This window comes from Protomyctophum parallelum, assembly GCF_964188405.1.
Source record: "Protomyctophum parallelum genome assembly, chromosome: 10".
Lineage (NCBI taxonomy): Eukaryota > Metazoa > Chordata > Actinopteri > Myctophiformes > Myctophidae > Protomyctophum > Protomyctophum parallelum.
The window spans coordinates 6,835,743-6,863,242 of record NC_139704.1 but is presented as its reverse complement, the minus strand read 5'-3'; the positions used below and the strand labels follow the sequence as shown (position 1 = coordinate 6,863,242).

The 27,500-nt window shown below is 47.1% G+C and overlaps 1 protein-coding gene across 1 annotated transcript in view; it reads right to left on the bottom strand.

Annotated features, from left to right (window-relative positions):
* slit1a (slit homolog 1a) overlaps window positions 1-27,500 on the bottom strand; it is a 179,951-nt gene that overhangs the window by 77,310 nt on the left and 75,141 nt on the right. Inside the window, 4 exon segments of the mRNA XM_083775889.1 lie at window positions 2,173-2,336; window positions 5,054-5,125; window positions 8,554-8,625; window positions 8,812-8,883. Coding sequence (XP_083632015.1) covers window positions 2,173-2,336; window positions 5,054-5,125; window positions 8,554-8,625; window positions 8,812-8,883 — 380 coding nt within the window.

Below are 27,500 nucleotides of genomic sequence, written 5' to 3'. Positions count from 1 at the left end.
TGTCCTGATATGATAACCTTAACTCATGTACGACGGGAACACATCTGTGTCACCACTTTTTTTTAACCCATTCTGACCTGAGATCAGATTCATACCAGGTTTCCACTGGACAACACACTGGTCTGATTAACCCATTCTGACCTGAGATCAGATTAAAAAAATGTCAGTCGTTCTTCGATTTTTCAAAAATAGCAGACCTACAAGCTACAAGCTGAAAAATAGCAGATCTACAAGCTCATATCGCGCCACCGAGTGGCGCGATATGAGCTTGTAGATCTGCTATTTTTCAATAGCTAAAGTATAACATGATGCTAACACCAAAATGGGTACCCGGTCAGAATGGGTTAAACCATTATTTAGCAGATAGCAGATCTACAAGCTTGTAGATCTGCTATTTTTGAAAAATCGTGAAAATGTGGCGCAAATCTTTGAATATATATACTTTCACAGCGAACATTTTAATATCCAATATTTGCTTCGGGGAAGGGGGGGGGGGGGGGAACTGTTCCCTGGAACAACATATTTCCAGAGGTGGGTCAGCTGTGGCAAATTTCATATCATTTTCGGTGTCCTTTGACATGAAATAGTTTGAGAACCACTGATACATAAACATAGGTTTTTCAGTAAACTGATGTAGAAGACATTTGTAGAATCTGATCTCAGTCCTAAATGTGTTAATGCACCCAGCCGTTCACTGCACGGCTCACACATACTGTATATAACCCATTTTGGACTGAGGTCGATTAAAAAAAAGGCTTCTAAATAAATAAATAAAAATATGTCAGTGGTGCTCAACCTTTTTCATGTCAAGGACCCACAGAATTATCTCTATTGGGCCACGTAACCCCATCTCACAATATGTAGTTCCAGGGACCCCCCCCCCAGAAGCAAAAATTTTAGTTACAAATGTTCGCTCTGAAATATATATTCAATGATTTGCGCCACATTTTAAACGATTTTTTCAAAAATAGCAGACCTATAATATGAGCTTGTAGATCTGCTATTTCAATAGCTAAATTATAACATAATGTTTAAAAGACCAAAAGGGGTTCCCGCCCCAAAATGGGATAAGCTGGAAGCCGCTTCCACCCCCGTGAAATCAAGCTATAGTGAAAAAAGCAAATCTACAGTATAACAAGCTTGTGCGCCGTGAGCTTGTACACAACTACATTGTTTATTTATGTATGTATTAATTTTAACATAACTTATTTTTTTTTCGTATTCATGAGCTAGTTTAAAAAAATGGGGACATTTACTTAAAATATAATTTTACTTACAATAGTCTACTACACACATTTTTATACGCCTCTCACACACACACACACACACACACATAGACTCTACAAGTATAATTTCATATTAATTTCCATCTACTAATAATGTATTTCACCCAACAAAAGGGTCCCGACCCATTGTTTGTTTGGGAAACAGTGTATGTGGGGGGGGTCAGTCGGTTTAGCTCCCATACGCTCTCGCCCAGCTTTGCGTTCTCCGTCGGCGGGCTTTGCTCTGGCATGGCTTTGCCAGCTGCTGCTGCTGCTGCGGAGAGCTGGAGAGACATGAAAGGTTGTCCAAGGCGAGGACGGAGCCCCAAGGCCAGAGAGAGAGAGAGAGGGGGACGGGGGAGGTACGGTCAGGTGGCAGCCAGGTGGTCTGTCAGGACAGTCCGTTTCCCATAAACATTACGGGATGTTTCCACCGACATGGAAAAGACCACGCAACTCCTTTCCTTTCAAGGCCTTCGGGCACGGTTCACACTTATAGCTGTCACTCCGTCAGCTGTATTTTCGATGTTGCTATAATGTCGAGGAGCCAAACCAAAACGAAATAATATTTCACTCTTGCATATTCGTATATGCCAGTGGTTATCAAAGGGAGGGGGGGGTATACACATGGAACCAAATTGACCCGGTATAGGTTCCATTTGTGTACTGTCACAGTTGAGGAGGGTCTTTGAAATGTAAAAGTTTGGGAACCACTGGTCAGATTCAACATTTCATTAATTTCCCTGTTGGACTTTATAAAGGTAGAAAAAGCCCCCAGAAATATCTAAAAAGAAGATAAACCGTAAGCAAGGTGTGTGTTTGTATATAGAGTATAGAGACAGAGAGGGGAGGAGAGTGAGTGAATGGCTGACTGTGTGAGTGATAAAGTGATGCATGACAGTCTCACCTGAGCAGGTGAACTCGTGCTTCTGTATCTCGGCCACGTTGAGTCCCTTCAGGGCGACGGGGGCGGAGCACTGGGTGAACAGACCAATGGTAGGCCTCTGTCTCAACCACTGGGCCAGCCAGGCCAGGTGACAGTCACAGTTCAGGTTGTTGGAGTGAAGACGGCTGGCAAACGAACAAGACAAAAAAGACTTCCTTCATACTTTGTATATAGCATAGCAGAATGGTTCTCATGCTGCGTTCACACGGGGCAGATGCAGTCTACCATACATTTTCAATGGAAGCCGCAGCGACTTGAAGATCCAAAGGTACATCCAACAATAATTGTATAGCTGCTGCAAAAGCCACAACAGCTACAAAGCTACAAAAAACGTTGAGCTGGTCTCAACTTCAGCTACAAAGATACGAAACTACAAATATGCTGTGTAGCTTTGCATCTTTTGCATCTGCCAGCATTTTGTGAACGCAGAGTCAAAACCTTTTTAGCTTCCTTATGCCTTATCCACGGCACCCCTCTAATTATACGTTTTAGGTTTAGTCTAGTTTTAGTCAACTAAATCTACATTTGATTTTGTCAGCTAAAATGTATTTCTGCGGGCCTTGTCGGCATTCTAACTGCTCCCATGCTGGAAATAGCCGATATCCAAGCTCACAACGCGTCACAGCGTGACATGTATTCGTCATAGAGTCTAGTCGACTGAATCAACGCTGCTCCGAACAGGACCAGCGACCTACAAGCTCACAATGTGTCGCCCTGATGTCGCCAGCTTGCAGGTCTGCTATTTTCCGCCGTGCGACAGAGTGTAGATCATAGATCAAGCTATAAACACACACGGAGGGAAAAAAAGAAAGGAGGCAGAGCTCGGGAGGCGACGAGTTGAAGGGACATCAGCCATGTCTGTGTGTCTGGGAGATGTCTCTCCTATCTTAAGAAGAACTAGCTGGCTGGAACTATTGTGTACACGCGGCGCTGACAGACGAAAAATCAGCCACAGCTGTGCACAGAATCCAAGATGTGCTGCTGATGCAGACCCAGAGACACACAACCAAACCCCCTGCGGTGACACACACTCGGGAGTGACACGCTAAATGGATGATTGTAAACGGCACATCCTAAACGGGCGCGACTCTAAAAAGAAACTCGCTAAACCCAATCTTCCAAACAAGACATTCCTGGAACAGCGCGCTCGTCCAGAATAACTCTGGAGCGTTGCGGTGGCAATCTGGAACGTGTACTGTACGCGCACGTACGCACGCACGCACACAAACACACCAACACTAACACAAACACGTGCACGCACGGGGGAGAAGAAAGGAAGAAAAAAAAGCCTTAACCCCACTGGGAGCAAGGAATCTCAAATAGCCACCGCAAGAACGGCAAAGTTGTGCTTTTCCATGTTCCAGCAAGCATAATTGTTTTAATTCGGACATAATTTCAGATTTAGTAATCGCATACAGACAATAGGCTTTGAGGACTATTTGCGTCTATCACAGGCCAGTTGTTGTGCGCTCTGTAGACGGAGGGGGGCTTTTAATGGCCCCTGGCACCTCCACAGACCCCGCTGTGGGCTCAATGTGGCTATGGCTGGGTCCCAAGACTGACTGGAATGACAAAATATATCTGTTCCCATTTAGATCATTATGGGCCCCGCTGTTGTTCTGTACGCTACCATACACAGTACAACTACTGCGTTGGACTGCACATGGGCCGGGCCGGGCCGGGCCGACAGGCCGGGCCATCTGGGACCGTGTGCTGCAAAACACTGTGGCTTAACTTAATGCTGAGGACGGGAGGAATGAAGCAAAGCTTGCCTCCACCACCCCAGCCTCCACCTTTTGATCAGAGTCTGGCATATAGCCTCAAATACTTAATATACTTTATGTCTGTATAATATGTCTTTATGTCTATATACTAATGTAATTTATGTCTGCTGATTCAAGCTAAATATCAATGTTAATGTATTGCTTATCATTACTTATTGTATCCCTGTATGGGGGCTTTGCTAATGTTCCCTGATTTAGCTTAGCATGCTGCTTAGGAAAAAAATCGGAGAACATCTCCCAGAGCGGAGCCTTTAACGGCAGTAATGTATTCCATTTGTTGTGATAAATGGTTAACTCTATTCTACTCTGACGTGAGTGTTTCTGACTGAATAGGCTCCATGCGTGCATGGCAGCCATTTTGGAGCCAATAAGGAAATTGGGCCTCTTCCTTATTTAATTCGTAGGACACTAATGAAGGCTCTGTTCCATTCTGGTCAAATGGAGTCAGGGTGCTGACATCTTTGGCTCACCGGGGAAGTCTCTGCTACACCAGTGGGTCTCGAATTGGTGTCCAGGGAGCCCCTCGTGCATGGTTTATTGAGGGGGTTCCAAGTGTGTAACTCTGAGAGTGGAACCGGGTGGTGGAAATACCCGGTTCCATTTGTACACTTTCAGAGTTATGGGGTCCTTTAAATTAAAAAAGTTTGAGAACCACCGTGCTAGACTATAAATGGAACAAAGCCTTCATTAGTATCATTGGTGTTACACCAATAGCCCCAGCTATTCAAACAACGTCTAAAATGTTTGAAAATGTCAGGGGAACCCGATAGCCAAGTCATTATGGCACATACCACATCGCTAAAATGCCCTGATTAGTGAATGAAGGCATAAAAAAATATCACACAAATATGCTAAAATATTTAAAATTGGGTCAAACATTCTTTTACAAAAAAAAAGCAAAAGAGCCAACCTACAAGTACAATAACTGGATCCGTAAGGGTCCATTTTGTGCACTCTCAGAGTGTATCTGCATGGGGACCCCCTGAAGGCCCCTCGAGGACCCCCATTGGAGCCCACTTTGAGAAGCAGCGCTGTACAGAAAGGCGTTCTATACTTACAAGGTGCGTAGTTTGGGCATGTGGTTGAAGCTGGACACGGGGATGCTGCTGATGTTGTTGTTGTTCAGCGTCCTGGAGAAAGAAGAGGAGGGATATTAGGCTACCGGTCGTTTCTGCTGTGAACTCATATACATATCTGACATGTCATCATATCTGACATGTCATCATATCTGTGAACACATACATATCTGACATGTCATCCCCTCTGTTCCCTAAAAGGGAACTGTCTGTCTGTCTGTCTGTCTGTCTGTCTGTCTGTCTGTCTGTCTGTCTGTTCCTCCCTCCCTTCTCTCTCTTTGTTGCGTCCCGCTGGGAACATAACACCTCTTTACACACAGATGGGGAGCCATCACTCCCTCCCACCTGCCTCTCACACTCATGCAGTCACACACACACACACACACACACACACACACACACACACACACACACACACACACACACACACACACACACACACACACACACACACACACACACACACACACACACACACACACACACACACACACACACACACACACACACACACACACACACACACACACACATATTATACATGCGTGTGCACGTATCTGCACATTATAGGCTACACACGTATATATATATATGCGCGCATGTGTGTGTGTGTGTGTGTGTGTGTATGTAAAACACCTCCACACACACACACACACACACACACACACACACACACACACACACACACACACACACACACACACACACACACACACACACACACACACACACACACACACACACACACACACACACACACACACACACACACACACACACACCGGGCATCAGCTGCGGCAAGTGAATCGGGTCATTTCAATCTGCTCCCTGTTTCAACCTGTCCACCGCCCACCTCACACCCCCAAAAAAAGCTAAACGTATATGCAAGCAAACCCTCATCTAAACACCCCCCACGTCCCCCCCCCGTCCCCCCCCACGTCCCCCTCCATCAGTCTCCTCCCAGCATCATTACGACACCATCCTATACATCTGCCATCCCAACGCCCCATTAACCACTTCAACCCCAGCGGCCGTCCAGGGGAGGAACATTTTGTTTTTGCAGATCTACAAGCTCACAATGTTGAGCTTGTAGATAGACTGTTTTCTGCCGAAGAGGGATTCGGTGTGGACCGAAAAAGTATACATTCGTTGCTACCCTGAAGAAGGCTTTATGTGCAGGTTATTCCAGTTTTTGAGCAGTGCCTCCACTCCATTACGCAGCTATGTGTGTCCCTATAATTACGTATGTACAGTACGTGTATCTGTGTCTGTCTCTGCGTCCGAGCACGGAAAGCTGCGACACAGTAGCCTCGGAAACCCAGACGTTTTTATTGCCAGTGAGAGAAAAAAAAGTCTGGGACCGAGTCCACACACAATTCCACACACAATTCGGCATAGAGTAGCGCAAACGACGCTCACTCTCTGCTGATTTCTGATTGTCTGCACCTTTGTTAAATTGACGCACACACGCACACACGTACACACACACACACAAACACACACACACACACACTACTCTCTCTCTCTCTCTGTCGCTCTAATTAATTAGTCTCATGTCGCGCAGCTGCGTCTAGATTCTCCCGGCGGATCCTGCCGGGAGCTGCCTATGCCACAGAAAGCATAGGTGGACCCCAGGCTAGCGACACAGTAACTCTGTCATTTCGGATGCCAGAAGGCTCGCCGGAACCAGGCCGCACCCCTGGGCACGTTCCTGGGGGTCTGGATGTTGCAGGCCCACGCGGTACAGTTGCACCACTCACTTCAGACACCTGAAGAGTGTCAATGATCTAATGTAAGCTCTACACTCCCTCCGCCAACCTGGGGAGAGCAACGGACTGAACTCATGCTTCCTTGAACGCATGAGCAAGCGTCCAAGCCGCTTCTTTTCACCTGACAGGGGGGACTTTGGACCAAGTTGTACGTAGCGTGTGGAAGAAACACGTTATTCCAACCAGTTCCTTTCCCCTCCATCAGGCCAGGGGGAGGCAGTTTAGAGACCAGGATTACGGCATGTTATTTTGTGAGGGTATACCTACCTTGAAAGTTGCAAGTTTTCAGTCCACCACCAAAGTGCACCTTCGCTAATTGTTTTTGTTGAGGGGCGCTAGCCACTCCCAACGCCTGGATTTGTGTGCTCCCCCCATGACGTCATGTGGCAGCCAAGCCATGTTGTAACTCAAGACCACTTCTCTAAGACTAGAGGTTTAAGTGGATAAAGCATTTAACCATGCATCATGAATAACCAATCTTTCGGTGAAAACAGGCGAACGTTCAACGCGACAACAGCAAACCTATACTTAAGCTTCATAAGAACAGCTATTTTCTGCAAAGAGACGTGCTGTAGCAGATTGATAAAAAAGGAGGGGACCTAGTATAGAGCCATGGGGGACCACAGAGTCAATGGAGTACAACAGGGTTTTAAGTAGTTCATGGAAAAATCAACCGCACAAACTCCACAGATTTCCACCATTTAAAACAACTAGCCGTCAATGTGGTTTCTTTGTGCCTTTTTGTCCCCCGTGAACTCCCACCCCGTGCCATCGTCACACACTGTTTCAGGTGGAGAGAGAGAGAGAGAGAGAGAGAGAGAGAGCTCAGACGAAGCCTGTAATTATGAGCTTTGACAAGCGGGATGATTAATTGAATTTGGCAAACCGCGCAACGCCAAAACACGATGGCTTATAGCGGGCCCACAGTGGAATGCTGACTTGAATGGGGAGAAATTGTGTGTGTGTGTGTGTGTGTGTGTGCGCGCGGAGGAGAGGGGGGGGGGGGGGGGGGTTCTGGTCATGTTATTTCTATGACAACCGCTCATAGCCCAGGGCAGGATGATGGGTGGGTGGCACATTATAGGGGATGGGGGGGGGGGGGGGCTAGCATGGGTAGGGTCGGTAGGTTGGGTTGGGTTGGGTTGGAGGGTCCCGCCACGTGGGAGCCTTGCTGAAGGGGGGCCCCCCCCGGGCTTGATTGACCACGGTTATGGTAATTAAAGGCCAAGCTTGTGTGTGTATATAACTTATGGATATTAGCAGGGGGGGGGGGGGTACTAAAATAGTAATGATATAACAACATCACGGTGGGTTCAGATGATACTTCCAGGCCCCGGAGGGCCTTGAAGGTATATGAAATAAATAATAATACTAATAATACTCACAGTACTTCCAGGCCCCGGAGGGCCCTGGAGGTATATGTAATAAATAATAATAATAATAATACTCACAGTACTTCCAGGCCCCGGAGGGCCCTGAAGGTATAATAATAAATAATAATACTAATAATACTCACAGTACTTCCAGGCCCCGGAGGGCCCTGGAGGTATATGTAATAAATAATAATAATAATAATACTCACAGTACTTCCAGGCCCCGGAGGGCCCTGAAGGTATAATAATAAATAATAATACTAATAATACTCGCAGTACTTCCAGGCCCCGGAGGGCCCTGAAGGTATATGTAATAAATAATAATACTAATAATACTCACAGTACTTCCAGGCCTCGGAGGGCCCTGAAGGCGCCGTCCTCGATGCAGGCGATGTGGTTCTTATCCAGCTGACTGCGAGGGGGGGGGGGGGGGGGGAGAGAGCACTTTAGTTATCCCATTTTGACCTGAGATCAGATTCTAAAAATGTCTTCTACATCCTGACAGTTTTCTGAAAAAGCTATGTTTCTATGTCCCTCTATGTGTGTGTGTGTGTGTGTGTGTGTGTGTGTGTGTGTGTGTGTGTGAGGAGTCACTCACAGGTTCTTGATGTCCGTGGCCCCTCTGAAAGCCTTCCTGGGAATGGACTGGATGAAGTTCTCACTGAGATCTCTGTGAAGACATGGAACAATCGTTTCATTAGTTAAAGACCTCCATATTCTGCCCTAATATGTACACCCTTTGTATGTCTCAAAGTGGGTGCCGTAAATGCCAAGTACTGTATGAAGTTATTTTCTACTTGTAATGCAAACAGCTATTCTGACACATTGTCTATGTGACACATACTGTACATGTATACATATTAGGGCCGGGACTAATTGCGATTAATTACGATTAATTAACTACAGAAAAATGTATGCATTTTAATCGCACTATTTTTTTCACCGCGGAACGTTGTCACTGGACAGTTTTCAGACGGACCTGCGCACCAAGTGTCCGTGTCCTCTTCAGACAATAACACCACCAGAAACCGCAGACAGTTCACCAGACTGGGGGAAGCCGCTGAGATCACTTTGCTTGTCCCCGTGGATTGGAAATAGGATTTAAAAGGCTATCCGATGGTAGCGTGGATTACAGCACAGTTGTGTGCAATTATTCAATAAAGAATTATTACCCCTATTACTACAAAAACAATGTTTTATTGCTTAAACTTATGTATTCACTATTCATTGATTCACTAGTATACCAAAATCCATTTGAAAAAATTGCTTTCTCACTGTTCTCGGGTCAAATAATGATATGCGATTAAAATGCGATTAATCTAGATTAATTAATCGCAAAGCCTCTGATTAATTAGATTTTTTTTTTTAAATCGAGTCCCAGCTCTAATACATATACACACTGTATGTATACTTAGTTGAGACGTCAGCTACTGTACGTGTAATGGTCTGTGACAAATGCACTACCGGTATAGAAAAAGGCAGAATTCTAAATATTACGGAATATTCATACAGGTTGAATTTGCAGATGTGCGGAAGCTCAGAACCTGTCGCTAAAACTTATGTCGCTGTAATATTCACGCTCTGTGTGTGAATGAACTCTGAGTGTGAATGAACTTGCAAACAAACGAAATACATTTCGGGGAAATTAATCACAGTCACAGACACAATACCAGCGGCGTATGCAGTATAAGGACCTTAAATCAGACTTCATAGAACAATGGACTGTCAGATCAGAAACGGGGCGACAACACATCATTCGGGGGACATGATGTCATGTGATCCATCCATTTTTTTCTCCTGTAAACACCCCCCCCCCCCCCCCCCCCCCCCCATTACCCCACACACAGCTTCGCTTTTCAACTGAACCCAAATGATACTATTCAACCGAGCAAACTCATTGGTGCCGACTATAGAATCCTGAAAGGGGGGGAAATACTTTTCTCTGCAGTTGAAAAAAGGTCCTGAGATGTTGCTGGGCCTGAGAGCGGCTCCTCGCAGCACACAGCGGTTTGTTTTATAGCACTATCATTTCTCTCTGTGCTTCATGCCCTGCAGTGGCATGAGGTGTCCTGCACTAAAAGAACAAATACATTAAAAAAAAAAACGCTTGAGGGATGGTTACAGTGTGTTTGTGTGTGTGTGTGTGTGTGCACACGCGCGTGTGTGGGCACAGCCGCTTAACGGTGGTTTAAAATTAAGCACGTGAAAAATGTGTGGTTGAGAGGTGGAGAGTGAGAGAGTAAAGTGTGTGTGTGTGTGTGTGTGAGTGGGGGGAGGGGGAGGGAGGTCAGGGAGAGGAACAGAAGTAGCCATAGTTTTAATTAGCAGAGCCTTTTGTCTGTCGCTTAAATGGTGAGCTACCCACATTCAGAAGGTCCCCAATTCTGCACGCACGCGCGCGCACACACACACACACACACACACACGCAGCGACACACACACTCGCACGGCTCCCACAGTAAGGGCCGACATAAACAGAGTACTTATGGTCCCCCATAGAGTCTGGGAAAAACCACACGCCATTCTGCACTGCAGAGCTCTGCATCATATTTACTCCTTTTAACATGTGCAGCTGCACCAGCACACACACACACACACACACACACACACACACACACACACACACACACACACACACACACACACGCACACGCATGCGCACGCACACGCACACGCACACGCACACGCACGATTGTATTACAATATCTGTGGGGATATTAACCTTTTAGAATTGCAAATTTATGACCGTGTTGCAATTTTTTAACCACATCACCAAAAATAGTGCATCTACAAGCAACAGTGGACTTGCAGATCTACTTATTCTGGTGCCCAACACCAGCACACAACTAAGAAGCCCCCCTGCACCCCCCCTAATTGCAAGCCTAACTCTTAAAATCTCTTGTGAAGATCAAGAACGTTTTCCTCACAATGTCCTGCATTTCTCAAACTTTGAAAACACATGAAACGCTGATGCAGTAATGCTAAAATGAGTTCCAACATTCCCAAGATGCATTCTTAAAAAACACTGTCCTCTCTGGGTCACGGTCGCTTCCAGAAGAACGCACTTTTTTGGAACGTCAGATTTATGAGCGCCGCACGCACGCGCACGCACGCGCACGCACACGCACACACACACACACACACACACACACACACACACACACACAGGCTCCGTTTCCACACGGTGCGAAAGAGAACAGCGAGTAGAAGAAGATGAAGAAGATGAAGAAGGAGAAACAAGGCTTCCATGTTTGTGCCACAGCTATAGCAGTGTTGTTGTGCAACCCGTCTAATGAATGGGTGCTCGGTGGGTTCGGAGCCTTTATGGCCAAGCAGCCAATTAAAACAGAGCCTGGGCAGCCCACTGCAAATACGCCACAATTAAACATGGATTTTCTGCTTGCTTTCTGTTTTGTTGTTGTGAGCGTGCAGAATCTGAGTCAACTGGCAAATCCCCCCCCCCCCCCCCACCCCATATACCCCCAATAAAGAATTTTGTTTGAGTATGATTAACCCATTCTGACCGGGCACCCATTTTGGTGTCGGCATCATGTCGTGCTTTAGCTATTGAAAAATAGCAGATCTACAAGCTCATATCGCGCCACCGAGTGGCGCGATACGAGCTTGTAGGTCTGCTATTTTTGGAAAATCGAAGACACTTTTAGAATCTGATCTCAGGTCAGAATGGGTTAAAGCAATGCTACAGTATGTAACTTTTCTTTTTAAATCAATAAAAAGTTTAGTCTAGTCTGCAGTATGTGACTTATATTGGGGTGGTTGTGTTTCGTCTCCCTGCTCTTCTATCCAGACCCGCAGGAGACCCGGGTTCAAATCCGGTGGTGGAAGAGTACAGTTAGTTACTGTACATGCACATATACGTGCAGATTTAAGTCAATACTTTATGCGGCATACAAAAGGGATACCGTTTGGACATACTGTGTGCATCCAAAATGTTCAATAATGTTTGAAAATGATCTGTAATTGCACACACGCACGCACGCACGCAGGCAGGCAGGCAGGCAGGCACACATAGAGCTTATAGAGTTCTGGTTGCATCTTGGCAGGTCTCCACTAGCGACCTGCCGAGTCTTGCCTCTTCTCTTTGCAGTCTCATCCCATTAAAAGACGAGTGTGTATTTTACATGACGTGACGTTACGGAGCAGCGGGCCATAAAATGAGCCCCCCATCTTTATTATATCTTGAATAAACTAACGCAGAAGTCGTCCAATTATCCCAGGCCCGACGTCCACATTCCAACCATACAGACATCACAGCATCGATCTGGCCGCCGTTCAAAATATCTCCTCGACAGCTCGCAAATCTAACGCACACGTCGTCTGACTTGACATGCAAGGACAGAGGAGCCGTGCACGCACTCTAACATTCAAGCGCACGTGCGTGTGCACAGTGCGTGCACACTGCAGAGTCGACGTGTCGAGCGTTGAAGCTGGCCCCTATTCAAAGACAACATAAATATTCCTAATGACATGTGTTCTAATTTTACCGGTCCTGTCCTTGAAGATGGAATTTTCTCTCAACAGACCTGCATAACATCTGCTGTCACCGAGAGACGCTGGCACGCTTCCACACCACCGTTGGCCGGCAGTTTGGTTAACTGCACAAATAGCAACCGGTGCACGGTGGTGCCCACCACCACCCCTGATAATATTATCGCAGGATAATACACCCCCCCCAAAAAAAACTAAAAACATCAAACCCACTTTATGTCTCCTTTGCTGTAGCTACCACAGGAGCCAGGGCCCTTTTGTGCACTTCTTCCAAGTTCTTTGTTGTTCCTCTTGGCAGAAGCAGCCACAGTGCATGAGGAACTTGAAAGCGTCAAGAAGCAGTCAGTCTGGCACCCATGAGGCGCTCTGTGCTGGTGCCGCTTATCAACGAGGCCCGGGCTACTACATCACGACAGGAATGCTTTTGTTGTACCTGGCTCTCCTCCCTCCATTCGATAGTTAATTAGTCCTTTTACCTTCTCCTCAACCCCTGCCACAACAACACATGCACCGCCGACACGTCCAACTGGCGCACGGTGTGACGCACACACTGGCTTCCTCCCCCCTTGGACCAAGAAAGGCATGCACAGTCATTTAACTTGTTGAGCGTATAAAACATTTAATCAAATTGACCAAAAAGGGTACATTTCTTTTTTATCCACTCAGAGTTCAATTAACGCTGGTGATTTGAAGGTCTATGTTTGTGTTGCGTGCGTGTTCTCTCCCAGGTTATGAAGGCATAAAACAGTGGGCTTTGCAAGGAGAGCGAGAGACAGTGAGACAGGGAGAGAGAGATATACAGACAGACGCAGACGCACACGCACACGCAGACACCCACACACACACACACACACACACACACACACACACACACACACACACAGGAACACAAGACGGGGCAGGAAGGGGCTGTGACGATGCGAACACAATGGTATGTGTGTAAGCAGCGAAATGAAAAAGAAACAGGGTGAAATCGGCACGCTGAAACTCCCGTAATCCTGTTAGCGCGCCGTAACACGATTGGCTCAGGCTTCTCCCATACGTTCCACTTTATATGTGGCGTCGTTTGTGATTGGATTAGTGGCTCGAGGTCACGGAGGGTCGCGCCGTACGCCACTCTGTATATATCGGCTCTGAGGCAACGGCGACGTGCGATCGGACCCCTCAAAAAAGGAGCACGACGAACTTCAATGATCCTTAACACATTTTGGGCGGGAACGCCTTTTGGTGTTTTAAACATTATGTTATAATGTAGCCATTGAAAAATAGCAGATCTACAAGCTCATAGCTCGCCACCGAGTGGCACGCTACGAACATTTTTAACTAAAATATTTGCTTCTGGGGGGGGGGGGTCCCTGGAACTACATATTTTGAGATGGGGGTCCGTGGCCCAATAGAGATGATTCTGGGGGTCCTATAGACATGAAAAAGGTTGAGCACAACTGACATAGAAACAATGTAGGATTTAGAAGACTTCTCAGTCCAAAGTGGGTTAAATACACAGCAAATACACAGATCCTTAAGGATAGTGGCACATGTGTACGTGTGGCACCATGTGTACGTGTGGCACCATGTGTACGAGTTACACAAATATTGACAAAGGGCCGTAGCTCTAATAATCTGATCTGATAATACAGATCAAATAAAACTGTGTGTGTGTGTCGCTGCTATCCCCGCTGACTTGAGAGACTAGCTCATTTTGGGTGGGAACCACATTTGGTGTTTTAAGCATTATGTTTAGCTATTGAAAAATAGGAGATCTACAAGCTCATAGCTTGAGCTTGTAGATCTGCTATTTTTGAAAAAGCGTGAAAATGTGGCACAACTCTTTGAATATATACCGGTATTCTTTCAAAGCAAACGTTTTTAACTCAAAGCCGTGCTTCTGCAGGGGGGTCCCTGAAACAAATTTTTTTCAGATGGGGGTCGGCGGCCAAGTATATATTTTTGGGAGTCCAAGACAAGTCCACTGACACAGAAAACCGTCAGGATCTAGAAGACATTTTGTAGAATCGTCCTCTGGTCTTAAATGGGCTAGATGGAGGCCCAGGAAAAGGAAAGGAAAGGTACTATGTTTACCCAGGGTAACTGGACTAAGTTCAAGAACACTCTTCTGTCTGTCTGTCTGTCTGTCTGTCTGTCTGTCTGGCTCGCTCACCCCTCTTCTGTCTGTCTGTCTGGCTCGCTCACTCCTCTGTCACATTTCATTGCTGTACGCTTGTTCAAAACGTGTCCAAAATGTAAAAAAAATATATAATTAAAATAAAGATCTACAAGCTCAAAAGGCGTCACCAATTCGTTTTCAGCGTGTGGATTTGGCGACGTATGCTACTTTTGCGTGACACCATAGTATATGATCGCAGGGAATTAATTGACGGGAAAAAAATATATAAAAGGAGATAAGAGGTTTCTGCCTCGACAGTGGCCATTTAACAGAATAATCACAGCGGTCATGGTTTGGAGTCTGCAGTCTTCTGTGTCCTGTAAGGATTTATCGGCTGGTTCAACTCCTTCAGGAGCCAGAGCAATATTAAATTTAGCAACTCTACATTTCTGCATTTACACATTCTCAAAACGGCAAACGGGACATTTCTGTGGGAGACCAGGCTGTATTTTACATAGTCTGTGGTTGCCCCTCGCTGGTATTTTCTAAGCTCAGCTCCGACTGTGTCGGCCCCGGAGAGATATTTGACATTTTCAATGAGCTTGGAAGCAGTTTTTTTCTCTCTCTCTTTCTTTTCTTTCGTTCTCGGGGAGGAGGCACTGATCCTTTTAAAAGCAGACATGATTATGTGAGAACAGTCACCACAAAGAGGGATATTCGGCCACCAGCAGCTCTGCAAACGCCAAGGCAATGACTGTAAATCCCCAACCTTGTGGCACTTCCAACAGATACCACCTTAGCGCATCATTTGGCGCGCGGCCTAAACACATAAACACACAGTAATCCTGCAATCAGCGACTCATATTGACGTGGACTGAAGAAACAGACTCCTTCCCAAACACCTCCCCCCCGCCCCCCCCCCCCTCGTCCTCCACCCCACCCCTCGTCCTTCAACCAGAGCACTCTTCAGCTTATTCTGTCTGTCTGTTCTGTTCCCGTACACTTTCCAACGGTGAATGCTAGTGTCTGTTTGTCTGCGCTGCTTCAAACTTGGCCCGCCTGGCTGCTGGGGGGTTCTGCAGGGCCCGTGGAGGACAGTAACTAAGTACATTTACTTAAAGTACTGTACTAGATCTTCTATTTTCAAAATACTTTTTTACACATAAAAAAGCCAATACTTTTGCACTTTTTGTACTCAAGTAGGCCTATATTTTGAATTGCAGACGTACTTGTAACAGCAGTATTTCTACATTGCGGTGTTGAACCTTTTACGTAAGTAACGCATGTTGAGTACTTTGTCCACCGCTGTGCAGGGCCAGGCTTATCAGACAGTCGGAAACACGCTGGCGATGTTAAGTAGCAGAAGCAGGGAGGGGCGGGCCGGGGGTTCATAACCTCCATGCACTCGCCAGGCTTTCCGCTGCATACTTAATGGATCCTCCGTGGAGGTTGTAGGAGCCAGGGTGCACTCCCTTACAAAACACCAGAATCCTTCCACAGACTCACTGTAATGCTATGCAGTCTCTCTCTCTCTCTCTCTCTCTCTCTCTCTCCCCGAGCCAGGGAAGGCTGCCTGTGGCCCCCATGTCCGTCTTAGAGCCACTGCAGAGGCCCCAGGCCAGAGGCCCCAGGCCAGGCGCCTAGGCATCTCTGTAATGACGCCATGCTGCGTCATGCCCCGTCTCATACCAAGCGCTCCTCTGTCATTACAGGTGTGCAAATGAGTGACTGAGTGACTCTGGCGAGTGAGAGCACCGGCCTGTGTGTTCAAATGGCCCGGACCTGGTCTAGATTTGGCCCATCGAACACCTGGAGCGAGTGCACGGGGCAGCTAGTTCATTATGGGTCGTCTGGCTCTCTCTCTCGCTCTCTCTCTCTGCGTCGCTGACGTCGCTCACAGCTCATTCACATTGTGGCCTTAATGGCAGGAGGCGACACACATGTTTTCAGGTGTGTCTTTGAGCTTTGCTCTTGGTAAGCACGAGGCCTTTCAGGGCACACGGCCCGCTCAGGACAAAGGCATCTCTCTGACAAAGTGCTTTTTGAAGCCCGTTGAACAAACCCTGTGGCTGATACTGTCCGTGTACAACGAGTATGCCACAAAGGCCTGTATCTGGGATAATTAGTGCGTTATCAAACGTAGTAGCTCAAGGCGCCTGAGTGGAGGAGATTGGCGGCGCGGCCAAGGTAATGTCTGGTTCCTGTCTGATTCACATCATTAACCTCTGATCTCTATCTGGGAGCACTGTGCCGATACGCAACCAAAAACCATACATATACACGTGCGCGCGCACGCACACACACACACACACACGCACGCACGCACGCACGCACGCACGCACGCACGCACGCACGCACGCACGCACGCACGCACGCACGCACGCACGCACGCACGCACGCACACACACACACACACACACACACACACACACACACACACACACACACACACACACACACACACACACACACACACACACACACACACACACACACACACACACACACACACACACACACTCCGTCTGACACAGATACATACTGTATGGTAGTACTGTATAGTGGGTGTGTGACCGATGCCATGCTTGTTCCACCAATCAGAAAGGAGGGTGGGTTTATTTATGCTTATGGCTTGTAGCTTGTAAGTTTGTTCTTCTGTGGTTTCTTTGGAATGTTTGAGGTGCAATAAATATAGGAGCGGTTCCCAAAGTGGGGTCCTTGAGGGGGCTCCAGGGGGTCCTTGGGGGGGCTCCAGGGGGTCCCCGGCTAGTAAACCCGATTAAACTACTTCAGCCTTTCAATTATTTTGAATGTTTTCAAAACATTTTAATCACATCACAAATCTTGTCCACTGGCCAGACCTTAAAAAGCATTAGGAAGGACGCCCATATAAGCAAATAAACTTTAAAAACAAGCACCCCCCCAAAAAATATATACAGTACATATACCGGTAGATAAATAAAACATAGCTACCAAATCGAAAGCAGACCGCCTAGGTGTTTCGGGCATCTGGTTAGGATGCCTCTTGGGTGTCTCCCTAGGGAGGTCCCACTGTCCCGGGAGGAGACCCCGGGGCAGACCAAGGCGCAGTTGGAGGAAACAACATCGACTCACTAGCCTTGGAACGTCTCGGGATCCCCCAGTCTGGAGCTCTCTGTTGGAGCTGTTGCCCCCGCGACCCGACTACCGATAAGCGGTTGAAGATGGATGGATATAGCTACCAACATTTACAAGAAACTTTACGGAAAAACAAGCCCACACAGTCGCTTTTAATAAGCAGACATGGTACTCAGCGTGTACTCCGTGTAGCCTCGTACACCGCCCACAACCAGAGGAGCTGTGGGGCAGGCTTCACGCTTCAATTACACTTCGCTGTGCATCTGTTCTGCGCACGGCAAACGAGCGGATCCAGAAGCCCACGACGCGTCACGTCAAGACACGTCGATGAGCTTGTAGATCGGCTACTTCCCGGGACCTTTACATGGACCTTCTTCCACGCGGAGGCCCTCGGGGCGCGGAGTCTGGAACCGCTCTGACGCTGCGGTCGGCGTGGATACTCGAGGCGCACACACGGTGGGTCGGTACATGCGTGCATGAATATTGTGCCTATGTGCAAGAACATTAACAATAGGCCCTTTCATACCCCACGGATTGCACAAGCCCTGCTCAATAACAGGCAAGTTAGTTTACGAGTGCGGTTGACACGGAGGCTTGTAAATCAGACATGGCTGAGACGGGGACAACATGCTCCCGTCATCCTCATTATGCCACGGTAACTAAATAAGTGCTTCGACGGGAAGAGAGAATAACACAAAATGTACAACATGCATTCAAGCTCATTCAGAATTTGTTTCCCCCGGGCTGAGCTCTGCGCCGTTGACAATATTCTGACTGCAGCCATTTTACTCTGAGGTCATACTCAGGGAGGTGGGTGTGGCTCTGGGTAAGGCCCACCACCACCGAGTATGGCGTAAGACAGGCGAACATGGTCAACGCAGTAGGCATCCTACTACTAGCCATACTGTTACTCAAATTATCTCTTTCTCTCTCTCTCCTTAAATCCTTAACCCATTCTGACCTGAGATCAGATTCATACGAGGTTTCTGCCGGACACACACTGGTCTGATGAACCCATTCTGACCTGAGATCAGATTCTAAAAATGTCAGTCGTTTTTCGATTTTTCAAAAATAGCAGACCTACAAGCTCGTATCGCGCCACTCGGTGGCGCGATATGAGCTTGTAGATCTGCTATTTTTAAATAGCTAAAGCACAACATGATGCCGACACCAAAATGGGTGCCCGGTCAGAATGGGTTAAATCCTTAATTAACTTATTCACTTATCACATCCATAACACACTACTACTACTACTACTACAACAATACTACTATTTTATTTTTTTACAAAATGTAAAAATGTAATGTGGTTAATGCTGTAATTATAAGTAAAGTAACGTTTTCAAATAAATTGCAGTGGACCAAAAGCAGAATTTGGCTCTGAGATGTAGTGAAAATACTCCAGTAAGGTTAAACCAAATAATGTACTTAGTTACTTTCCACCACAGCCCATTTGTAAGAAAAGTAAAGAGAAAAGTGATTTCAGTTCCATTTGCGAGTGATAAGATTGAGTGGATTTGTGTGAACATGAGAGTGCATGTGATGCATATTTAACTAACGTCCATTTGTTTTCTTGATAAGACATTGTTTAGTCTTAACAAGGACTTTTAATTCCACTCTCACATTCAGACGGGGGTTAAGAGAGAGTGAGAGAGAGAGAGAGAGAATGTGTGTGATTACTTACTCATTAAGAGAGTTAATGAGGTGTGTTAAGACTGTTAAAGGAAAGGCAGTGTGCTGCCACTAACTGCTAACTACTTTCTTCCCCTCACACAAAGTGCGAGCCCGCAAATCACACACACACACACACACACACACACACACACACACACACACACACACACGCACGCACGCACGCACGCACGCACGCACGCACGCACGCACGCACGCACGCACGCACTGTGCTCTCTGATGACTTGGTTTGACCCTAAGACACACGCCGACAGTGAATTAAGTCACAGCGCCACATTGTATATAGAACAAATTAAAACAGCAGTCCGGAACGTATTTTTAACTAATAAAAGGCAAGTTTAATCAAATGTGTGTTGGCGTTACAAATGGATAAATCCATACCCAGGGTTTTATGGGAGACAAAACAGAATCGCTCACTGTGAAACTCGGCACCCTTAAGGGGTAAATTTTTTTACACTCCGGATTTTGCGGTGCATCAGCAGTGCACTGATGTGGAGTATTGTGCACACACACGCACACACACACACACACACACAAGGCTGGTGGGGGGTGGAGGCGCTTGGAGCGCCCTGGAGCGGATGGGAGAGTCAGGGGGAGTTAATGACAGCCCCGTCGGAGCAGCAGTGCTCCTGGTTAATGGAGCCTGTCTTCGGGGGTCCCCGTGGGGGGACCGGGGTGGGGGGACCGGGGTGGGCCGCCCGCTAGGCGGAATGACACAGGCAACGACCGAGAAAACGGGAGGGAAGGTTACAGGACGGCAGGGAGGGGGGAACGACCAATAAGAGAGCGAGAGAGAGAGCCAGCAGATCAGTGGGTTGATTATATGGCTCTTAATATCAGCGTTTTAATGGAGTCATGGTGAGCACTTCAAGGCTGCCACCCGGATCTTATTCCAAATGAATAAAACGTTATGCGGTGTCCCGTGCAAAAGATCCCATCCGTGTATACGCACACTTCTCAGACAGAGGCGTCGTCTTCGCCACCTCGGGTCGTGTGCGGCGTGCACCGCGGCGCACACGATATCCAAACAACCTCCTCGTTTCACGGAAGAGGCCACCAAAAAGGCGGCCACAGATATACTGTATACGCTATGAAAACATGAGACGTAAGCGATCACACTGGCAGATGCAAAAGATACAAAGATGAAAAGCTACACAGTGTATTTGTAGCTTTGTATCTTTGTAGCTGAAGTTGAAACCAGCTCAATATTCCGGTAGTTGTTGCTTTTGCAGCAGTTACAAACATCGCATTTGCTGCGTAGCTTCAGGTCACTGGCTTCCATTGAAAATGAATGGCAGACGTGTGAAGGCAGCATTTGAGCCACAGACACGTAATTACTCGGGAAGCCTCTGCAAAAGACAAGTCATACCTCGAGGCTCGAAACTCAGAGGTTTTGAACAACACCAGCTGCTTCAGTGGGTTGCTTCACACTGGCCGATGCAAAAGATACAAGGATACAAAGCTAGTAAGCTACACAGCGTATCTGTAGCCGTTTCACTTTTAGACTTCTGTACCAAGGTCAGCAGCACCTCAGCATTGTTTGCCAATGCAATGCAACTCCACCTGCAGTGGGGTTATGGAGGTGGTCTCTCTACTCTATACACTGAGCCATAGGACACATAAACAGTACATGGTTGACGAGTACTGTAGTCTGCCTGAAGCTCACAAGCAGCACGGTACCTCCCCCATGGCCCAAGCAGGGGGTCTTTCCCATCGTAGGAAGAGCATCAGAAATTGATCAACAATTGTCACATACTTTATTTATTTCGAATACTGTAAAGCAGACCTATACGAGGTCAAAACACGCCACGAGGCGTATATGTGGGAACGTGTACATCGTGTCTATTTATACTTTTTGGCGCACGGCAAAGTATGTGGGGCTTAAGTGGTTAAGAGGGCCACTTCCTCAAACCATGAGGAAAGAGAAAGTGAATTAGTCGCCTAAGAGTCTGCGTTAATGTATTAGTTGAGCGTTGAGTGTTAGACATATGGAGCAGAGCTGGGGGGGGGGGGGGCTTCACTGACAGGCAGGTGAAGAAAACAAGGTGTTACAAATGGAGAGTAACATGAAGAGAATGAGGTGAGAAAGAGGGGGGCGATCAAGACTGCAGGAGACCTCTGGGTGCTTGCCAAAACAAGCGTGTGTGTGTGTGTGTGTGTGTGTGTGTGTGTGTGTGTGTGTGTGTGTGTGGTAAATTAGTTAGACCTGCCTCACTCACTCTCTCCATCTCCCTCTCTTCACTTTGTTCCTTCAGTGAAATAAATTATAAACTGTTCCAGTAGACTGGTATCCTCTCACTTTCTCCTTAAGACCCCACCACGCAAGATTACTTGCACATGCACACGCACACACACACACACACACACACACACACACACACACACACACTCACGGACATGCGGACACACAGGCTACACACTGTTACTACACACTGAATTATTGATTTTACATAGGACGGTCCGACGTATACGGGAGGGCTTCCGCTACTGCTGGAGGTATCACCATTCTCATCCTTCATCATCATCATCATCATTGTTAAAGTCTTTATCATCATCACAAAGAGACCAGAAGAGAGAAAGAGAGGATGACTCTGTTAATGCAGCTGCACTGTGAGTAATGTCAAGAAAGGCTACAGTCATCAGCAGAGATTTACTGTAGTTTTTACAGCGTACTGTACTGTATGGATCCCACTGAGCTAAATATAGGCCTCACATATACTGCAGCAGCAGAACCCTAATGAAAAGCAAACACTGGGCCCATTATACCCAGCCCAACACGGCATCATTCAAATATTACTCTTTGTTCTGCTTTTGTTCTTTCTTCTATCGTTTCTTTTGAGAGTCAAACGTCAACACCAGTCTGCCAAAAGTACAGCACTGTGACTGAACAACCGCTGCAATTTCCGCCGGAGATAAATGATCTACAATCCGCGCCGAGACGTGACGTGGAGCTTATAGATCGGCCGTCTCCAGCCCTGCAGCGACCGTGAATAAGGCCATTAAAACCGGGAAAGCATCCGTGTTCATTTTGGATGTTAGCATTGGCCATATACAAAAAACAGCAGATCTACAAGCTTGCACATCTGCTATATTTTTGAGAGTGTGAGAACTGATTTAGAAGGCATCTGTACAATCGGCCTCAGGTCTTCATGGGTTAAAGGGATATTTTAAAATAAACTTTTGGTCATTATATTGTCCCCAGACAGTTTTCTTTTTAAGTTTCTTGATTCAGTATTTAGATATTTGATATAAATTTTAGCTGCCCCACCCCCTTCCAATATACAAACCCATTGTAACTTCAAAGCTCCATTTTAACCCTGATAGATTCGTGGAAAACACCTGTCCTATTTCCTGGTGACTCATACTGCCCTCAAAGTACGTGAGGTGGCCGTGTCTTCTTAATCACAACTATTATAAAATGGTTTTAATAAAAAAAAAAATATATATAATAATATATTTTTTGTGGCTTTCGCCTTTATTTTCTTCTTTTTTTTATAGAGGGATAGGTATACAGTATAGGCTGACAGGAAATGGGGAGAGAGAGAGAGATGGGGGGTGACATGCAGTAAAGGCCGTCGGGCTCGGGAGTCGAACCTGCGGCACACTGCCAGACTGGATTACCAGCCAAGGTGCCCAGACGGTTACGCCAGCCGCCCAGGCCATTAAAATGTTTTTTTTAACGTGAACCATCCCTTGAAGCATAATAGTGCAGATGCTTTGGAGGAAAAAGGCCAGCAATACCCCGTCCCCGTCCCCGTCCCCCCCTACGGTCTATCTATCTATTTATTTATATGGACGTCGCAGACGGCAGGAAGTAAGTCATCAGGCAGAATTATCCCATTTCCAAACGGGGCCCGAGGGCTCCGCCGCGTGGAACTACGGTCATATTTTAACCCCGCGAGGCTCCGCGGAGGCTCGCCGGGCGCGGACAGAACGCCAGAGATAATGAGAGCCATAATGAACGCATCTGGAGCGCGGCTGGGACGTATGTGCTAGCGTTGAGAGACGCGCACACACACACACACACACGCACACGCACACAGGCATGCGTGCGTGCGTGCGCACACACTGGGATCATCTAAATTCTGGTATTGTTACTTTTACTGTAGGCGATTCTTTCATTACTTTTACTTAAATAAAAAAGGAAATCAGAGTACGTCTTCCACAGACACTCTTCTATAAGGACACACACGCACACACACACACACACACACACACACACACACACACACACACACACACACACACACACACACACACACACACACACACACACACACACACACACACAGAGACCGGTCTCTATTCAATAAGGACCTAAAGGGGATTTCATGGCTGGACTCCTCACTAATCATCTCCAGCTCTCTCCAGGCCAGTGAGAAACACACACACACACACACACACACACACACACACACACACACACACACACACACACACAGTGAGAAACACACAGCGGTTCCAGACTGCAGCGCTCCACAACCACCCAGAGAAAACACAATGTCAGGAGGACTTATCAAGTCCACATGACGCTGGTCACACACACACACACACACACACACACACACACACACACACACACACACACACACACAAGTAAAGACAGAAGTAGTTTAACTGTTGCCCGCATCTCGTCTTTCACTCTAAATGATTCATGATGTCTCTCTCTCTGTGTGTGTGTGTGTGTGTGTGTGTGTGTGTGTGTGTGTGTGTGTGTGTGTGTGTGTGTGTGTGTGAGGGTGTGTGTGTGTGTGTGTGTGTGTGTGTGTGTGTGTGTGTGTGTGTGTGTGTGTGAGAGAGAGAGAGAGAGAGAGCCGTACGATCGGCTCTGGGTTCCACTGCCACCCGCGTGATGCTGGGAAATAGGTGAATGAATAAAGAAAACTGAGAGAATGATGAAGTTAATGTGTGGCGACTGCATGGGAAACACGGACCAAGAAGCAGGAGAGCTGAAATCCATCACGTTGTGTTTGGTATTCTCTGTCTCCATCCAGACCACTTAACTTTCATATTCATGCTCGTTTCCTCCGTTTAACTCACAGTTACAGACCTGTAAGGGTCCATTTGGTTCCACCTGTATACGCTCTCCTCAAGGACCCTTGGGGGGTCCTCGGCGCCCACCTTTGAGAACCACTGCACTATAGTCTTATAAGTGACATGGACCTGGGTTACAACTGTATGCTTTTTCTTCCTCTGTCAACATCAAATCTCAAGTGTGTAGATCGGACTCTATACATATAGGGCGGCGGTGGCTCAGGGGTAGAGTGGCTGGATGGTAACCGCAAGGTTGCCAGTTCAAACCTGGGCTGCCCCAGAGTTACTGTCGAAGTGTCCTTGAGCAAGACACTAATCCTCTAATTGTTCCAGATGTGCTGGTTGGTACCTTGCATGGTTTCCCCTGTCATCTGTGTGTGAATGGGTGAATGTAATGCACAATCTATTATGTAAAGCGCCTTGGATAAAGGCGCTATATATGCACCATTTACATAGGATTTGGAGATTGTGGAATAATTGTCTGGCTATACGCAAGACTAATGATGGTGTGGAACTGAGTGTTCTGTATAGCGGTCCACCCAATTGGTCCATCTTTTAACTTTGTAACGTAGCATGCCGTCTCCCTGCTTGGGGGGAAGAGGGGAAGAGAGAGAGAGAGAGAGAGAGAGAGAGAGAGAGAGAGAGAGAGAGAGAGAGAGAGAGAGAGAGAGGGAGAGAGAGAGAGAGCGCACAACATAAAACATACAGGTCCATTACCTAACCCTGACAGAAATATAATGGCCCCCATTTCTGCAAATGGCCTGGAAATCATTTCACAAGATTGGACTCATGTTTTACAGTAGCATTGGGACAGAGTCAGTGAGATGCAAAGATTGGGCCATTTAGAAAGATAACAAACTCTGTGTCTGTCTGTCTGTCTTTCTAACACACACACACAAACACGCAAGTACACATGCACACACACACACACTGGCGCGCGCTGTGTGGTCTTTCTAAACCAGTTAAAGATGCCACTGGGCTGGCTACCTAAAACACGGTGGAAACCGATCCGTGGGATCGGATAACGGCTTTTCCTGGAAACGGCTGTTCTGAGGTCAGCGTTATTGAGCGTCTGTGATGACGGATCCTCCACACCTAACCGCAGGCAGGCTGATACCAGATCAGAGGGCCGTGGCGCGAAAGACGCGCGCAAGTCGGGAGCCATTTCAATCAACACATAAATCGAAACACACTCGGAGACACTCGATCCACTCTGCGGAGAGAGAGAGAGATAGAAAGAGGTGCGGGGTTGCACAGCGATGGAGAAGGGTTTATGTTCTCCCCGTGTCCCCTAGGGTATAGTACCCTCACAAACAACATGCAGCAATCCTGCTCTTTATACTAAAGGAACTTGTTGGAATAACATGCTCCTTCCACGCGCTACGTCCTACCGGGGAACCTCCCCCCTTTCAGGTGATAAGATGCAGCCTGCGCTCACTTCTCATGCATTGAAGGAATCATGGCCTCAGTTCAGGGCTCTCCCCGGGTTGGCAGAGGGAGAGTATAGCGTTCAGGATTGCAGCTTATAGGCAATTGGACACCGGGTGAAAAATGGGTTACAAAACCGTGGGATAATTTTTTTAAAGAAAATAAAATAAAAAGGAGGAAACAGCGAGAAGCCAAACGATGGAGAGTTTGATGAATGCTCGCCAGAAATGAGCAGCCTCTCCATGGATCGTCCATTCTCTCCTTCCATGGCTCTCTCCCTCTCCCTCTCTCTCTCTCTCTCTCTCTCTCTCAAGCGCACAAATACACAACTTCTGTTCTCTGGCCCTCCGTGCTAATCGAGAGGGAAAAAACCTGTCATCACGTTAAGCTCCTGCAGTCCATGACACACATGGAAAGTATCAGAGGAGAGCAGAGGATGGTGAGAGCACAGGATGGAAGGTGAGAGGAGAGGACGGAGCCAGGGGGAAGGTGACCAGAAAGAAGCACATTTATATAATCCCTGCTCTCTCTCTCTCTCTCTCTCTCCCCCCCGCCACACACACACACACACACACACACACACGTTCACACACAATTCCCATATAGAAAGCCAACCTTCAACACAGCCTAAAGTACAATGGAACACAATGCACACAGCCAAGGACACCCGGCCTTAACAACTCATTATTAGAGGCAGAATAAGAATGCTCTCCCATTTCTCATTCTTCTGTCCTTAGACATTTTCCATGTCTCCTCCTTAAGACAGCCATTCCTCCTCCATTCCCAACCTCTCTCTCTCTCTACATTTGGTCCGTATACTGCCTCACGGTGCAGACAAACGGAGGCCGCTTTAAGGCACGGGGGAGGTTTATTTGTCCAGAGAGGAGGCATCAATACGGGTTAGGTGACAGGACAATACCTAGACCGCCTCGTTGGCACGCTGATCTACGAGGCAGCTCGCATTGTGGCTTAACGTGAGTCGACAATTCACTCTGGACACAACGCTTATGGTCTTATCTTAAATGGGACGCACCCCTTCACACACCGCCGCGCACAAAAACACACACATGCCGTGTAGAGTGTAACAACAATAGCCCTGAACTCACATCGATATGTGCACATGTGAACAAACACTCTTATCTCTGTGCTGCAAGGCAGGATGGGATTGTGCTTTTTTTTTTAAATCTCTGAATGTGTACAAAAAAATCTAACCATTATTTTCGATGTGTGTGCGCGTGCGTGCTGTGCGCTTGTGTACACATTGTAAAGACAACATATTGGATATGTAAGACTAATGGCCATTCCCTGACCCCTGGTGAGGCTTGTGTGGATGGTCTATTTTCGGCCAAGTCCAAATTGAATTTGTTGACTAGTCAGTCGGTTGATTGAATCAACACATGAGTA